We start from the raw sequence: 13,655 nt of genomic DNA on the forward strand, positions 1-13,655 counted from the left end.
ACAATTGAATGCTTTTTCCATATTCATGAAATTTGCATTTATTCCTTTACTTCTTTCTGTGATAGTTGATATTACTCTGATAGCAACCCTTATTCTCCTCGTGATCCTGAATCCAAATTGCTCTTTTGTAGCCATTTTTATTCAAAATTATAGTCAGAATTCACAGATGAATATTTTTTTGAATGGAAAATTAGTCTATTTGCCCCATAATCTTAAAAGTTAACTGCACCATGCTTTTTAGAGGTTTAAATCTTGGTTATTTTAAGAAAGTCTTCTGGCCACATCCCACTATTGTAAATTGTATTACACAGTCACCATTTTTCATAATCCTTATTCATTTGGCCGCTCATCTGTTCCTACTTATTTTCCATTCTTCATACCTTTTATTGTTTGCACAACCCCAGACTTTGTCATTACTGCTCCTACTTCATCCTCTTCCATTTTAACCTGAACTTCTATGGGAAGATCTTGTGATTTGTTGTAGATAAATGTAGTTCCACCATATATTCCTTTCACTTTTAAGTACATCTCTCTCGTTGTATAACATTCCCAATTTTAATAGAAATTCTGTTAGGCCTTATATTCTTTCATTTACCCTATATTATTTCTTTTATTTTGTTAGATATAGGAGGACTGCAAATAAAATAATGAGATTAGCTCAGAAAAACTTTTTATTTACAATCCAATTATATATAGACTCTATCACCTTCGAAATAGTTCCCTTTGGAAGCCACACAACACTTCAAACGGTTATCCCACTCTTCATTGCACTGTCAGAACTCAGAAACCAGAGTATCGTTCAGATGGTCAGTTACATTTTTTTAATGTTTTCTACTATTCCAAAATTCCTTTGAGGTGTTTTTTTAAAGTCGGTAACAGGAAAAAGTCACTCGGACTCAAGTCAGGTGAATAAGGTAGTTGAGGAACTACACGAATGTTTTTCTTTGCCAAAACTCAGTGAGTATGTCAAGGTGCATTGTCATGATACAGCATCCAGTTGTCTTTGATGGCTGGTCTCATGTGGGTAACTTTTTTCCGCAGTCTTTCAAGAATTTCTCGGTAAACATATTGATTTACAGTTTGTCCTGTAGGCAAAAACTCCTTATGGACAATGGCATTGCTATCGAAGAAACAAATTAGCATGGTTTTGATTTTTGATTTACTCATTTTTGGGACGTGGTGAGTTTGAAGTGTGCCACTCCATGCTCTGGCATTTTGTTTCTGAGTTTACTCAAATATCCAAGATTCGTCACCAGTTATAACATTTTTTTAAAAAATCAGGATCAGTTTCAATTTGCCCTAGAAGATCGTAGCACACTTCCACCCTGTTGTTTTTCTGTTCAATAGTAAGGTTTTTTGGGACTAATTTTGCACAAACTTTTTTCATGTCCAATTCGTTTGCTAAATTCTGATGGACTGTGGTACGGTTCAAATTTAATTGTTCTGCAATCATTCTGTCAGTTAATTGCCGATCATTCCGTATCAAGTTTCTGATTCACTCAACATTGTCATCACTTCTTGATGTTAACGATTTTCCAGAGCATTTTCTTTGATTTGAATTAATTATATTTTTCCTTTAGTCATGGAGTTACATAACAGAAAATGGAAAGTGATTTGTTTTTATTTTATAATTATAAAATTATTATGTTCTGCTTCTTCATTATCTTACACATTTATAACTTTCTTCATCATTACAAAGAATCTCCGTATGCATTTAACAGATTTTTTATCATTCTCTCTAGAATACAAATATTCCTAATTTTTCCCTAGTAAATTACAAAAAAAAAGTCCAGTTATGCTGTAAATTATTATATAATCATAATAGAGATGTTAATAAAAGATATATTACTTAGATACAAAATAAAATAATCTTATCTTACAAAATAAAATAATCTTATCTTACAAAATAAACTCTCTAAAAAAACTTTAATTTTTTATTAATCGCAATAAGGTTACATAATTTTTGGATGGACGCAGGGAGAGCAAACAATCTCTTTATAAAACCCATTTAAAGTTGCTCAACTTCTGTCACATCACTTTATACCCCAAATCTCTGCAGCAAAATTCCTACATGGCAACAATGCATTTGTAAAAACTTGATATTTAGCTGGTGATGGTGTCCCATTTTAGTTAAAAAAAAAAAAATACCTGTCCAACAAAAACTCACTTCCCACAGCTTTTCCCTTAAATGTTTCTTAAAACTCTGCTGAGGAGTGAGTCCATTGTCCAGATATTTAAGGTAGTTAACAACCTCATTTAATTTCTCCTTATAATGCTGTTGTTAATTTGTTGAAAATTTCCTATCCTTCCTAAAAACTTAACTTTTTACTTATCTAAGTTGAGAGTTAAATTCTAAATTTCACAGTACTCCTCCATAATTTTAATTGTATTCTGAAGTGTTTTCAGGTCTGATGTAGTAATACAGACGACATCTGCATGTAACAAAGATATTCATATTATCTATCCAAACCCACACCATCCAAAAAATCAGAGAATCATTAATAAACATATATAAAAGCATGTCAGAACACATCCTTACTTTAAACAAGTTTTTGTTTCAAGACTACACATTAATTCATACCAGTTAAAAGTGACGATTGACTGTCATTATATGAACTTTTCAAAATGTCTATAAATTTTGTCAAAACACTAATATTAACTTATAATACAAGAGATTTCTCTCCATCGAATCAAACGCTGTGTAAAAATCACACATGGTCTGAATATCATTTAAATTACAATTAATTTTATAACAGAATTACCCCTCCCCCCATAATTAATTGAGATGCTTTCATCTCTCATATTCATGACAAAAAAAAAACAACCTATCTGTCGATATTTGAAGCCAGACAGTTTTAATACAACAATTTTTTTCTAAAGTTTCTGTCAATATTTAAAAAAACAAATAATATTTTTAAATTTCCTCTTTACCACTTAAATAAGCAGGACTTACAAATTAACTGCACAATTCTTAAGCAGTTTACAAAAAAAAAACACTTATGAATATGTAAAAGGCAAGATAGTAGCATTCATAAGTACTTCAGTGTATTACTGAATCTTAATGTAAACAATTTAAATTTAATGTTTGCCTTTTAAATATTTTTCAATAATGTTGTGATTTTATTGTTGGATATTTGATATTTCAATAGAAAATAACTTTGAAACTAACCTATAACATATTAGAAGAAGAAAAGCACTAAATTCCAAAATGTTAAATCCAAGAAAAAGAATAATGTGTAGGATTGTATAATTTATTACCTGATTAATTCATAATAATAATAATAATAATGATGATGGTAGTGGTGGTGATTGTGGTGGCAGCGGTGGTGGTGCTGGTTGTCAAATTACTAATTAGCTAATTAATGTAAAGTGAAGAAATACTTAATCTGGTTTGATCTAATATCTTTCCAAATAACTGATATATGTACTGGGTACGTAAGCTTATTATTTGTTTATGACAAATATAAAAAGAAAACTTATTACTTAAATATTATGTTAATTTTTTCAATATTTTATTACTAGTTCATATGGTAATTCCAGATGCAAGCAGAACATTTATTTGAAACTGTTAGTATTCATTCAAGAAAGAAATATAGCAAGAGTTTAAGTCGAAGCCTTCAGTCTATAAGTACAGTTAGTAGTCTTGAAGTGAAGTCATCTACTAGTGATGATGGAATGATTAGTACAAGACTTCCTGTTACTGTGAGAAAAGTTATTAATCCTGGCAGCTTTTATGTCTCTTTTAATATACAAATTGATGATATGAAAAAGTAAGTAAAAATTTTCTTAAAATTAAATAAAATATTTTTTAAGATTATTGTAAATGTATGTTGATCGTGTCAAATTATGTGATGAAAACACAGAAACAACAGAGTTAGGAAATTATGAAATTATTTTAATTGATGGTTAGTGTGTTTATTATTAGTGGCCTGAACTTGTGTAGAATTAGCTATAAATTATAGACAAAGACCAATAATTGTACATAATAGTTAGCATCTTGAGTTACAATTAATTGTAATTGGAAGGTTTTAAGTTTGGCTTTAAGTAAATATCTTGTTATAGTAACAAGAACCTGAGCAAGTGGTTTTTTACAACGTATAATTTTACGTTATTGGCTTTTGTGTAGTAGTTTCTAAATGCACAAATTGATAATCACAACTACACATCATTCAGTGATAAGTAAAAATATTAACTTGCCGTTTATAAAATTATTGATGGGTATATGAAGAACAGCTGTCGTCCCTTTGCAGAATTTCCTAGGTAGGCTTATTATTATTCTTCATATTTATTTGCTTATTATGCAGGAGGTGTTGAATCCATTGCCCTTTCTATGTTATCGCTTATTATATTCAGATAAACTAGTCCAAACAGCAATTCAAATCCCTATTTTACAGTAAGACCCATAAATCTAACAGTGCTATGCCACTTCCAATTCTGAATAAAATCATTGCTAAAACACTGTACAATTTTCAGATGTGCAGCATCTGCATTTGGTGTCGAGATCAAGTTTATGTGTGATTTGATTATCTGTATCAACTGGTTCTCTGTTATCATTTGATTTATAAGGACTGAGATAATTACAAACATTTTTTAACAAAACCTTTTACTTGTATTTACATAAACCAACCTTAAGTTACTCTTTAATAGTCACTATGTACATTTAAGCACTAATCATACTGCCCAATACTTTTCCCCATGTCACATTGCTCCACTACCAGTTTATATAGATAAGTAGGCACTCTTTTTTACAGGTCTTCATCACTCTCAAAACACTTGCCTCCAAGTTTGGTGAATGGATTATAGTCACTAGTGGCCAAGTCAGGACTGTAGGCTGATAAAAAATTTCTCACTTAAATTTTCGAGCAATTTGTTTGTTTTCTCACCATGCATTGTCAAGTAGGATCTAACTGCCCAGTACACAATTGGCCCTTATGATTTTGAATTGCTTGATACAAGGACCTTTTTGGTCCCAGAAGACAGTAGCCATAACGTTTTGAGTAGAAACTGTCTGCTTATCTTTTTGATTTGAATGATGAAAGAGAGTTATGTCATTCCATAAACTGTGTTTACTCTCTGACTTAGTATCATAGCATATAAAACCCTGATTTCATTCCTCGTCAGAATATGGTAAGGAATTTATCTCCATTCTTTATGTAATGATTCAAAAATAACAATGATTTGAACACTTTTTCTGTTCATTACTAAGCCTATGAGGCTCCCACCTCATACAGATTTTTTGCACTTGAAATGAACAGTGGCAATTTTATAGATAATTGTGCAAGAAACAAATGAAAAATTTTCAATTATTTTATCATGTTACATGCTTCTCCTGTTTAAACACAATGTATCATATCAACGCAATGTAGCAGATCATCTGTAACAATCGATGGGTGACTAGTTTGTTCCTCATTGCATATGTTCTCTCTCTCTCTTCCCATGCATTAAAATTTCACCATCACCATCACCGTACTGAAGATTCATCCATCACATCTTCATAAACTTCCTTGGTTTGACATAGAATATTGCATGGTCACATTTTTCTTCCAGAAATTAAGAAATTGAATTACTTCAGATGTAATGATTGAATAACCTGTTCTCTAGATATGTCTGGTAAATGTATTAATTTGATTAAATAATGGATTGAATTTGTCCCTAAATGGCAGTATTATTGGTAAATTAGTAAAAAATAGTTGAGTAATTTATTTTTATTTTGTATTACTGTTTTTTTTTTGTTATTTTATTATTAATAATAGTCTCATAAGCGCTATATAAGAAAATGTATCCAAAATTATACCAATTCATGTTACTATTATCTAGTTATTAGCTAGGTATATTAGGTAGTTTTTTATTAAGCAGATTTTTTTAAAACAAGTTTTTGAAAATTAATTCTGTTATTTATCAGTATGTATTCTATTCTCTACTGTGTATGTGTAGCACATTGATTGAGTAAAATCAATAATATTAAGTAAATGAGTAAATTAAACAACAGAAAATGTTTTAACTATACATTCAATATATTTGTTAAATTATCATTATCTTAATTTATTAATTATTCAGTTAGCTAGTGAATGTATTATCTTTATACCTAAGATGTATTTTAAATTCTAATACAAGTAGAACATAAAATGTTTTTTGAATATCTCATAAAAAAAACATAAATGTTGTATAAACTTTAGCCACTTGTGTCTTTTTCATTTAAAATATTCATAGTATAGTAAATTCTAGTATATTATTTTTAAGATTTTTTTTTGTAGTCGTGATTTTATTTTTTTTATTTTTAGATTGTTTGAAGATATGAACATTTACTATAAATTATCAACACCTACCCGGAGTGATATCTGGGAAAAGGGTATGATTTGTGCTGTATTTAAAGAAGATGAAGATCAGTGGTTTAGAGGAATTATTGAAGAAAATCTTCCTGAAGACAAATTTCAAGTATACTGTTATAAAGGATATATTAAAATTAAATGTAGTAAATCTTAGTATTTAAATAATGTTTTAAAGAAAACAGCATCATATTTGCTTAGTATCCAGTAATTTAATTTGTATTAGTGTTTGTCATTTATACAGGGTGATTCAAAGAAATGGGAAATTTAAAAAATTAAATAACGTTAATGAAAAGTTTTTTTTTGAAAATGAATTTTATTTCATGTAATTGTACAATTGTTGCCATTTTAGGATACATACATTTTAGTTTATTTTTTAAAGATGACATCTTGCAGGTGACCTCCTCTTCTACGTAAGCACTCACGAAGTCTCTTCGTTAAATTTTTCATGGTTTGATGTAACATCTCCACTGGAATTTCCGCAATTGCTTCTCGGATCTTTGCCTTCAGTTCTTCCTTTGTAGCAGGTCTACTGTGGAACACTTTGCTTTTAAGGTAACCCACACAAAAAGTAACCGCAAGCTGAGAGATCAGGCGATCTGGAAGGCCATCTAATGTCACCATTTCGTGAAATGACACGTTGTCCAAACAATCGGCGTACAGCTGCCATCGATATTCGTGCAGTATGTGACATTGCTCCGTCTTGTTGAAACCAGGCTGTGTTAAGAATTGGTGGAAATCTCTTTTGTTGTTCCACAACAAAGGTTTCAAGCATGTCTACGTAACGAGCCGACGTCACTGTAATCACAAGACCGCTGTCATTCTCAAAAAAATAAGGGCCTATAACACCGTAAGATGACATAGCACACCACACGGTCACTTTCTGGCTGTGCAACGGACGCTGGTGTAGCTGCGTAGGATTTTCTTGTGCCCAGTATCTGAAATTTTGCTTGTTAACAAATCCACTGAGGTGGAAATGCGCCTCGTCTGACATCCACAGTTCGTGAACAAACTGTTCGTTATCATTTATCTTCTGAAGCATTACATTACAGACTTGTGCTCGCACAACTGCATCGTTCGGTTTCAGTTCCTGGACGATCTGCAACTTGTATGGATGGAATTGCAAGTCCTTCACCAACATTCTTCGAACACTTGAACTATGCAATTGTAATGATGCTGAGAGACGATGGATTGACCGATGTGGACTTCGTGTGACAGCATCTTGTAAAGCTTGAACATTCTGTGGTGTACGGACGGTTCGCTCACGGCCTGGAGGTTTCTTTTTCATTGCCGAACCAGTTTCCTCAAAATTAGATATCCATGTTTTAATTGCATGTGCTGATGGAACACGGTCGTGGCATCCCAGATTAAAATGACGGTGAAATTCTCTACGCGCGCCCTCCACACTGTCATTGTTTTTGTAAAACGCTTTGATAGCAAATGCACGTTGCGCACCGCTCCAAGGATCCATGACAACTAAATGGCAGGTTAGGTTAGAGAGGCTAGCGCCACTTATCAAGTGGTACCAATCACCCACGGCTACCAACCAACTTTCTAAATTTCCCGTTTCTTTGAATCACTCTGTACATACTCAGCGTTCCTTAGAAGGCGGAGGAGTATTTGCAGTATTTTTCATTTTATCTATACAGTATTTTTTTTATCAGGTTTACAATATTTTTTCATTGTTTATATTTAAATAAATAAATAAAATTAAAATATAAAACATGAAATAATTTTTCATTTAAACTGTTTAGAAAACTAATAACAGGACTGTCACAGAAACATACTGTACAACATAAAAAGTTATCTAATACAGTCATACAGTAAAGGCTAATGCTTGATTTTAAATTTAAAAAAGAACATATTTATTTGTATGCATGTGGGTCTTTTTGTTGAAATCTGTTAAAAACACTTTCTTTTTATGGCTATAAACATACTTCTTCAAAAGATGTAAATTTAATAAAATAGTTAAATACTTACGGATTGTTCATTAGTGTGCGGTGTGTGCTGTAGCAATAAAATCCAATTACTACTGTGTATTTGTTTGTATATTATTAAAAACGTCATCTGTGTGTTTTTGTGTTGATGTAGCAGTAGCTAAGTGCAGGCGACACTGACTTCTGAGCATCGCTCTACTTGCGTAATTTTAATTCAAGCTTTCACGAGTTCTAAGTATTGTTTTTACATAAAATCATTCCCTGTTCAAGCAAGTTTTATCAGCTTTATTTATTGTGTTGCCCTTAACGCTCGTTGTAGCAGTAACAGATATTTTCACATTTAATTAGATACTCATTAGAATTTAATTACTGTATTATTTATCGTAAGAAAAGTAACTTACATACATCAAAATTTAATTTACACTTATACATTACACTTTCGCTGCCTATCCTTAAAATAACGATAGAATATGTTAAAATTGGCCCAAACTTGAAAATAAGCTCTGTTAAAAAGAGTTATTATTAATGTGAAAACTTTGTAAATGTAAAAAACACTTGGTATAACGTCATTCAGATTTTATATAAACCGGCAAAAGTACACGAATATTCTAATTTTTTCTGTCTTCCTCTAAAATTGGGGATTCAGGAATAAAAAAATATAGTAGACATAAATAAAGAAGGGAAAATTTCAGAAAATTCAGTCTTAAAAATTTTTACCCTGTAGATAGATTTTTTAATAAAAAGAATATCATCAGTGTTTTGTGCATATACAATCCATGAACTAATTTGAACTCAAAATCCTGTTATAAATGTTGGGCATGATGGCAGATAATCCCCAACAATCCCAAACTAAAAGCCAAAAATCCCTAATTTCATATTCCAACATTTCAATATAAGAGGGACGTTCAGTATTTAAAGAGACAAATTGATGTAGAGAAAAAACGATTTATTCTATGACAATGAAACTTACATTACTTTTCAACATAGTCTTCAGCAACATTTATACACTTGTCCCACCATTCTGTGAGCTTTCTGATTCCTGCAACGAAGAAGTCTTTACCTTGTTATTTGAACCATTCATGTACCGCTTTGTTGTTGTCGAACTTCTTGTTGCATAAAAAATCTTATCTCATGCAAGAGAATCACACCTTTTGATAGAGTACTCTTACGTTATCGCCTTATTGCAGGTCTCACTTTCTGTTGGAGCATGTTAGAATAGTACTCGCTGTTTACAGTACATTGTTCTAAATATTCACTAAAAATTGATCCTTGCAAGTCCCAGAAGACCATCAATATCACTTTACTGGTTGACATATGAGTTTTGAATTTTTTTTTGGTGGGCAAATCCCGATGTTTCCACTCAAGACTTTGCCGTTTGGATTCGGGCTCGAAATGGTGTATCCACATTTCATCACATGTTATTATACAATCTAGAAAGCCATTACTTATTGCTTCAAACTGTTCTTTGAGCTCAGAACAAATGCGAATCTGGATGTCTTTATGGGCTTGAGTCAACTGTCTTGGAACCAATCTTGAACACGTTTTTCGATAATTCAACATGTCATTAATTATTGAATGCGCAGTTCCAACACAAAGTAGCAATTTTGGAAATTTTGACTTGCCCGTCTTCACAATTAAGATCATTTATGCGATTTTGCAGCGCAGTAGTCAAAACTTCAACTGGTATTTCAAAGTGATGGAGATCAGTCACACTTGTTCTGCTGAATTAAACTGTTCCACCCACTAATACATGTTACTGCGATTTAAACACTTTTCACCATACTGTTCCAACATTCTTGAGTAAATTTCCACCTGTTTCACACCTTCTGATAGCAAAAATCCGCTGCATGTTGCTCTTTCAGCATACATGTTTCAAGCATACCTGACCTTCTGAGATTAACAAAATAGGTTATGTTAAGATTAATTATTATCAGACAGGTGATTAAATATGTTTCGAAGGTTGCCAACTAGATCTCAAAAAGATTCATTTTCATTGAATGAACATTGAAATTAATGTTCAGGTGTTACTTCAGAGGATGAATGAGGATGATATGTATGAGTGTAAATGAAGTGCAGTCTTTACAGTCTCGGTTTGACCATTCCTGAGATGTGGGGTTAATTGAAAGCCAACCACCAAAGAACACTGGTATCTATGATCTAGTATTCAAATCCGTATAAAAGTAACTGCCTTTACTAGGACTTGAATGCTGGAACTCTTGATTTCCAAATCAGCTGATTTGGGAAGATGCGTTCACCACTAGACCAACCTGGTGGGTGTCATTGAATGAACCATTTTTTCTCTTCATCAATTTGTCTTATTAATTATTGAATGTCCTGTGTATCCATTAATAGATTTATTAAACACTCTTACTTTTTTCAAAAGTTATTGATAAAATGTTAAAATCTATACTTAAAATAAAATATAGAGAATGAATTTGAAGTTATGTCACCAAAATACATTCCTGTGTAATGTAAATGACACTATTTATGTAATTAAAACCAAACTTACAAATAATTCAAGAACAGAAGATTTTATTTAGTGTAATTACTATCATTCAACCTTGGCTGGTCTAGTGGTGAACGTATCTTTGCAAATCAGCTGATTTGGAAGTTGAGAGTTCCAGCGTTCAAGTCCTACTAAAGGCAGTTACTTTTATATGGATTTGAATACTAGGTAGTGGATACTAATGTTCATTGGTGGTTGGGTTTCAATTAACCACACATCTCAGAAATGGTCGACCTGAGACTACAAGACTACCCTTCACTTTCATTCATACATATCATCCTAATTCATCCTCTGAAGTAATACCTGATGGTAATTCCCAGAGGCTAAACAGGAAAAAAATTTACTGTTATTCAGTATATATTCCATCAACTCGAATTTGATACTAAAATTTATCTCTTTCATTTGTATGGCATTATAATGTGATACACATCTGTCTGAAATTTACTCCATGAATTGGATTTCAAATTAGCATTTTATATAACACAAATACTATTATGGATCATAAATTATTTATTTATAATCCATTCATAAATGACAAATATAAAATAAATGTAATTAAATTAATAATAAAAATAAACCTTGTTATTCTGTTGAAACAAGTTAAAACAGTTTGTTTTTTTCACATTACTGTAAGTTAAAATAATAACATTGAAACTGATATTTATTATAAATCCTTTACCTTTAATATTTAAGAAATTATTAAATATTTGTAGTATTAATTTCATCAACAAATCTATGAAAAATGTGCAAATAAAAGTTTTGTAAAGTATAACTGAAGTGAATAATGATTATATAACTCTTTTTATCTCTCATTTAAGTGATCTTTTTATATGATATCCTAGTAGTATGTTTGAAAACAAATATCTAAAAAAGATGTTAAAATAAAAATATTTTAATAAAAACATTATAAATGACATGAACAGTTAGTTAATTACAGTAAATATGGTATCAAAACACGTGATATGGTTACACTGGAAAAATGAACTGAAAGTTTAAAATAAGGTCTAATGAGGACATGCTTGCATTTAACCTAGTAGTCATTATAAAATGTCAGTGGTAAAAATGGAAAGAAAAAGGATAGAGGCCTTTGAAATATAATGTTATTAGAGAATATTAAAATCTTGCAGTATGAATTGAAGTGGTTTTTTAGATAAACAATTTAAGAGAGAGATTTGTGACAGAATCTTGTAAGAGATTGTTAACACGTATTAACATATAAAATAAAAACAACATAAACAAAGTACAACAAACATTCTAAAATAAAATAAATATGATTTATTTTCATTTATTAATTGCTTTTACATCATAGTTTTTTTATTAATTTAGTCATTGAGGGATATATAAAAAGTTAAAAATGTAGGGAAGACAAAGATGAATTATATAAACAGATAAATCAGGATGTAAGATAGTAAATTATGTGCTAAGCGTAAACACAAACACAGAAAGGAATGGAGAGAAGCATCTGGTAACTTAATAGCATTATTTAAAAAATACATATATGAAATCAAATGAGACACTTATTTAAAAATAAACATACTATCTCTAATGAACAAAGTAACTTAAATTTTTTATATATTAATAATAATAATAATAATAATAATGTATTTAAAACCTTTCCAAAAACTATACTTGTGCAATTATAAGTAAAAATGTATGATCCACCAAATTATTGAAAAGTATGGTTTTGGTAAGTTTGTAGAATTAATAAAATAAGCAGTGTAGTTTTTTATTTCAGTAGAACAAAGAAGTTTAATAAATATGTGAATAGTCTTTTTTATTTTATTTTTTTTACTGATTGTGATATTCTAACTATGTATACATGATACATGTAATTGAATAGAATTTACTAACTGATAGAAGTCTCTTTGATTGTTTACGTAAAATTCAAAATTGAGTTTTAATGATAATTAAAAATGATTCTTAATGCTGATAACAGTAATACTTTACCATTTTCTAGGCTTCCCTGTTGGGTAATTCTCCATTTATTCCTCTCCAAAAAAACATCTTTTAACATGATTCTTCACTTCCCTGTTGGGTAATTCTCCATTTATTCCTCTCCAAAAAAACATCTTTTAACATGATTCTTCACTTCATGGCTTTTTTTTACTTTGCAGTCATATCACCTTCCTAGGTCTCAAACGTAAGTCTTCTACTTTCCTCTTCTGTTTCAAAAAATTACCGCTTCCCATTCTGCACTCTTTTCAGATGTCCTGAGCCATTTCGGTTGCTCTTTCTCAAATCTCTTATTGTATAATAAGCTTTTGACATTCTGGTAAAAATTAAATAATTGTCTTGAACTTTTATACCCAATTCTTTCTCTTACTTGCTATCTTCTGCAAATCTTATCCCTAAATATATAATTTCTCTCATTCATTCCAGTCGAATACAATTAATTACGCATAGGCTTTTACCATCATATAACTGTTCCAGTGCATTATTTTTTCTCTCATAATTTTCATTTCTATCTTCTAGATGTGTACTTACATCTTAGTTCTTTTTGAACCTTTTTTCCTTTTATTCCCAGATGATTGTGCTGAACCTGAACCACTTTTTCTCTTTCAGGTCTAGTGGTTAACGCGTCTTCCCAAATCAGCTGATTTGGAAGCCGAGAGTTCCAGCGTTCAAGTCCTAGTAAAGCCAGTTATTTTTACACGGATTTGAATACTAGATCATGGATACCGGTGTTCTTTGGTGGTTGGGTTTCAATTAACCACACATCTCAGGAATGGTCAAACTGAGAATGTACAAGACTACACTTCATTTACACTCATACATATCATCCTCATTCATCCTCTGAAGAATTATCTAAACGGTAGTTACCGGAGGCTAAACAGGAAAAGAAAGAATGAAGGTTGATTACATAAGAATGCTACCTATTGTAATGGG

At 30.9% G+C, this 13,655-nt stretch overlaps 1 protein-coding gene across 1 annotated transcript in view; it reads left to right on the forward strand.

Moving 5' to 3' along the window:
* qin (tudor domain-containing protein qin) overlaps positions 1-13,655 on the forward strand; it is a 435,556-nt gene that overhangs the window by 345,702 nt on the left and 76,199 nt on the right. Inside the window, exons 20-21 of the mRNA XM_075382212.1 lie at positions 3,541-3,770; positions 6,282-6,435. Of these exons, the coding sequence (XP_075238327.1) occupies positions 3,541-3,770; positions 6,282-6,435 (384 nt within the window). The remainder of the gene's footprint in view (positions 1-3,540; positions 3,771-6,281; positions 6,436-13,655) is intronic.

The sequence above is a fragment of the Lycorma delicatula genome, chromosome 1, assembly GCF_047948215.1.
Source record: "Lycorma delicatula isolate Av1 chromosome 1, ASM4794821v1, whole genome shotgun sequence".
In the NCBI taxonomy this organism is placed as follows: Eukaryota; Metazoa; Arthropoda; class Insecta; order Hemiptera; family Fulgoridae; genus Lycorma; species Lycorma delicatula.